This window comes from Homarus americanus, unplaced genomic scaffold (assembly GCF_018991925.1).
Source record: "Homarus americanus isolate GMGI-L3 unplaced genomic scaffold, GMGI_Hamer_2.0 scaffold22688, whole genome shotgun sequence".
Taxonomy (NCBI): Eukaryota; Metazoa; Arthropoda; class Malacostraca; order Decapoda; family Nephropidae; genus Homarus; species Homarus americanus.
In genome coordinates this window covers 157,501-162,500 of record NW_024737808.1, presented here as the reverse complement: position 1 = coordinate 162,500, position 5,000 = coordinate 157,501, and the positions used below count along the sequence as shown (strand labels likewise).

Below are 5,000 nucleotides of genomic sequence, written 5' to 3'. Positions count from 1 at the left end.
GAAAGTAACATGAAAAAAGTAACACCAGCTGTACAACACCACAGCTGCATCAGGACTAAGACCAGCACGCACACTGTGACCGTCCAGCTGTACAACACCACAGCTGCATCAGGACTAAGACCAGCACGCAGACTGTGACCGTCCAGCTGTACAACACCACAGCTGCATTAGGACTAAGACCAGCACGCAGACTGTGACCGTCCAGTTGTACAACACTACAGCTGCATCAGGACTAAGACCAGCACGCAGACTGTGACCGTCCAGCTGTACAACACCACAGCTGCATCAGGACTAAGACCAGCACGCAGACTGTACCGTCCAGCTGTACAACACCACAGCTGCATCAGGACTAAGACCAGCACGCACACTGTGACCGTCCAGCTGTACAACACCACAGCTGCATCAAGACTAAGACCAGCTCCTCTCCAGCCACAGATAACAACAGTATTAGACACGAGTTAACTTGTTTGTCCACCACCTGTTTCCTCCTCCTGTTGCTGTACTGAAACCTTACGTTACGTGACCCACTCCCCAACCTCTCTTTATGCATGGAATTTATATCATTTCTGGCTGCTATCTTCTCTCAGTAAACTGTTAATTTTATTATCATTACACAGACAGACAGACAGAAACAAAGACAGACAGACAGAGAGACTTGAGAACTCTAACCTTTCATCAACAACAAAAACACCAAGTGGAGGTAATCCTCTGTCCACACGAGGAGGCAGGCGGGATGGGGGGGACTGAACACAGGTTATCAGGTCCGAGGGTCACTACATCACCTGGGCAGCGCAGTCGTCACCATCACCACTTCAACTGTGTCTTCTCTGTGTGTGTGTGTGGCTTTGTGTAGGGCTCTTGGCCAGGCTGAGTGCCTCGCCCCCCTCCTACTGCCGAGACCTGCACGTGAGGAATGTTTTACTGATACCTTAATCAATTTGTCTGTTTTTCTTTTGTTTTTCTTTTGTTTTTCTTTTGTTTTTCTTGTTCTTCTTAAAACATAAAACAATTTGAATATCACATACGAAAAATCTCCTTTAAACTGCCCCTTGACATATCGCCCAAACGCTTTGTAGTGTACGATAACTTTGCTCTCGGGCGTTACAGTGAAAATGTTTGGGTGGTAATGAAGGCGTCGCGTACGGGGAGGGGCGGTTAACACACAGCTATCACGCCACACCACAACTACTGCCTGGCAATGCTGTCCTCTCACGCCATCCACCCGAAACTTGCCATTATTACAAGATCAGATAAAAGATAAGAAAAATAAAGGTACACAAATATTTTAAACATAAATAAAACAAAAATAAGTCCCAGAAAATTTTATAAATCTAGATAAATTAAAATAGTTATATTAAAATTGGGGAAATGAATAAGGAAAAAATTACTTATACTCAAGAAAATACAGAGAGCGGCTTATGTGTGTGTCTATATAAATATAAACCACTTAACATTGTAATAATAAAGTCATTAATTAAAAGAACAATGAAGATTAACCATAAACATTTAAATTAGATAAATTAAGAGTGAAGACATAAACATACACAGGGTATTAGTCTACCTACCGTGACATTAGCTGTTGTTGGGCTACTGCCGTAACTAATCTTGTTACACGCTCAAAGACCTTAGTTCCTTAAGCGTGGTAATAGCATTAAAACATTCACGTCAACATATATACACATTATACATATATTATACATATATACAATTATACATAAATACATTACACATATATATACATTGACATACAACAAAACTGAATGGAAATAGAAACAAAAATTATACCAAATAATGTGTATTGTGTGTTTTGTTTTATAAAATAACTAAACAAAAGAGATACGTCAGATAGGTGAGATGGACAGGTGAGATACAGGTGAGACAGACAGGTGAGACAGGCAGGTGAGATACAGGTGAGACAGACAGGTGAGATGGACAGGTGAGATACAGGTGAGACAGACAGGTGAGACATATGTGAGATACAGGTGAGACAGACAGGTGAGACACAGGTGAGCTACAGGTGAGACAGACAGGTGAGACAGACAGGTGAGACAGACAGGTGAGATGGACAGGAGATACAGGTGAGACAGACAGGTGAGACAGAGGTGAGACAGGCAGGTGAGACAGAGAAAGAGACAGACAGGTGAGATACAGGAGACAGACAGGGGTGAGACAGACAGGTGAGATACAGGTGAGACAGACAGGTGAGACAGGCAGGTGAGATACAGGTGAGACAGACAGGTGAGATGGACAGGTGAGATACAGGTGAGACAGACAGGTGAGACATATGTGAGATACAGGTGAGACAGACAGGTGAGACACAGGTGAGCTACAGGTGAGACAGACAGGTGAGACAGACAGGTGAGACAGACAGGTGAGACAGACAGGTGAGACAGGCAGGTGAGACACAGGTGAGATAGACAGGTGAGACAGACAGGTGAGACACAGGTGAGATACAGGTGAGATAGACAGGTGAAACAGGCAGGTGAAACAGGCAGGTGAGACAGGCAGGTGAAACAGACAGGTGAGACAGGCAGGTGAGACAGACAGGTGAGACAGGCAGGTGAGACAGACAGGTGAGACAGGCAGGTGAAACAGACAGGTAAGACAGACAGGCAGGTGAAACAAACAGGTGAGACAGGCAGGTGAAACAAACAGGTGAGACAGACAGGTGAGACACAAAAACATAAAAATACAGCAACTAAAATTACACTGAAACTCAAACCCCCAACAAATTAGCTTCACTTAATACCATTTAAGAGAGAAAGTTATTGCACTGAGTCTTCAAACGAAATATTGTAATGGAATCAACCCTTAAAGACAAAGCTAAATGTGGACGTCCTGTAATACAATTTAACTTATAGCTTAATTAGATACACTCATCTATATTTACTAACTTGGAATATTTTTCATATGAATTTATAATACAATCGACCCTAGTTTGACCTTCTTGATATTGTTTATAAATGGCCGTCACTTGTGGTAGCTGGGAGTTCTGAGAGTCTACCAGGAGACGAGATGACCCACGTGTGTGTTTTAGTGAGGTTTGTGTAGTTATGGGTTGCTTTAGCGGGGTTAAATAATTATGGGACCCTCAATTTTGTTTTAGCGGGGTTATAGTCATACATGTGAAAAATTCGTGGTTAATTACGTCACACATACACAAATACTGCATTAAACTCTTCCTTTCACTCTTCCCCCTCCCTCTCACTCCTCTCCCGCCCTCTCACTCCTCTCCCGTCCTCTCACTCCTTCCCCTCCCTAACACTCCTTCCCTTCACTCTCACCCCTTTCCCATCCCCTCCCTCTCACTCCTTTCCCATCCCCTCCCTCTCACTCCTTTCCCATACCTCCCTCTCACTCCTCCCCATACCTCCCTCTCACTCCCCCCTCCCCTCTCGCTCCTCCACCCTCCCTCCCTCTCATTCCTCCTCAGAAACAAAGAAAATAACAAAGAAATCAGACGGTGGCGACTAACGAGGGAGAGAGACCACGGAGCTCCGGCGGGCCAAGGCGACGACGGAAGACTCAAATCAAGAGAAACTTATGTCCTCAATTTCATCCCAGTGCGTGACGACCAACACTTGAGGTGGTGGTATGAGGGTGGCCAGGTGTTCAGGTGGCCAGGTGTTCAGGTGGCCAGGTGTTCAGGTGGCCAGGTGTTCAGGTGGCCAGGTGAGGGTATTGTTAGGATTGGGTTCTAATAGCGTGGTATCACTTAGTACTAGGGTGTATTAGGACTAGGGGTCTACTGGCGTGGGGTCCATAAGAACTGTGAACTATTAGCACTGGTATGAACTGGTCTAGAATGGCAAAGTTTCCTTAACAAGTAATTTACCATAAGGGGAGAGAAAACCCACAGGTTGCACATAACTACCAACCAACCAACCTACCTACCTACCAACCAACCAACCAACCAACCAACCTACCAACCAACCAACCAACCTACCAACCAACCAACCTACCTACCTGTAGAATAAAGGACTAACTCTATCCGCACAGTGTGTATCATATTAACTGCTTGTGTGCGTGTGTGTGTGTCAATACTATATGAGGGACTTCGTCTGTTCTCCGCAGCGCCCATAACTACCACAACACCATCAAGAAATAAACAACCGTTATCCGCCAGGCGTGAGGGTCATACACCGTTCATCACACACACTCCTGTAATCTTCCTCGACTGGTCTTCAAAAGTTATGAGTATTTTTCTATTATTCTCGAGTGTTTCCTGGAGGCGAAAAGCTGATATTAAAATTCTGAGAGTGAAGAAAATAACAGTTTATGATGGATGCGGCTACGATTGTGTTTCCTGCCTCTAACACGCATGTATTAACAGACACTTGGTTGACACTCAGGAGCTACTGGTGGACACTCAGGAGCTACTGGTGGACACTTAAGGCACATGGATAATTCTGTGGGTTTTGTGGACACTCAGGAGCTACTGGTGGACACTCAGGAGCTACTGGTGGACACTTAGGAGTTACTGGTGGACACTTTGGAGTTACTGGTTGACACTCAGGAGCTACTGGTGGACACTCAGGAGCTACTGGTGGACACTCAGGAGCTACTGGTGGACACTTAGGAGTTACTGGTGGACACTTAGGAGTTACTGGTTGACACTCAGGAGCTACTGGTGGACACTCAGGAGCTACTGGTGGACACTCAGGAGCTACTGGTGGACACTTAGGAGCTACTGGTGGACACTTAGGTGTTACTGGTGGACACTTAGGAGTTACTGGTGGACACTTAGGAGTTACTGGTGGACACTTACGAGTTACTGGTGGACACTTACGAGTTACTGGTGGACACTTACGAGTTACTGGTGGACACTTACGAGTTACTGGTGGACACTTACGAGTTACTGGTGGACACTTACGAGTTACTGGTGGACACTTACGAGTTACTGTTGCACACATATTCCACTGGTGAACATATATGCCACTGGTGAACACATATGCCACTGGTGAACACATATGCCACTGGTGAACACATATGCCACTGGT

The 5,000-nt window shown here is 45.3% G+C and overlaps 2 protein-coding genes across 4 annotated transcripts in view; both read right to left on the bottom strand.

The window, feature by feature from the left end:
* LOC121873591 (FMRFamide receptor-like) overlaps positions 1–5,000 on the bottom strand; it is a 199,176-nt gene that overhangs the window by 93,320 nt on the left and 100,856 nt on the right. The gene's annotated exons all lie outside the window — the stretch shown is intronic.
* The window catches only part of LOC121873590 (lysine-rich arabinogalactan protein 19-like), a 68,731-nt gene continuing 68,107 nt past the window's right edge, over positions 4,377–5,000 (bottom strand). The window contains exon 2 of the mRNA XM_042377227.1: positions 4,377–5,000. This exon is cut by the window's right edge and continues 11 nt beyond it. Within this exon, the coding sequence (XP_042233161.1) occupies positions 4,377–5,000 (624 nt within the window).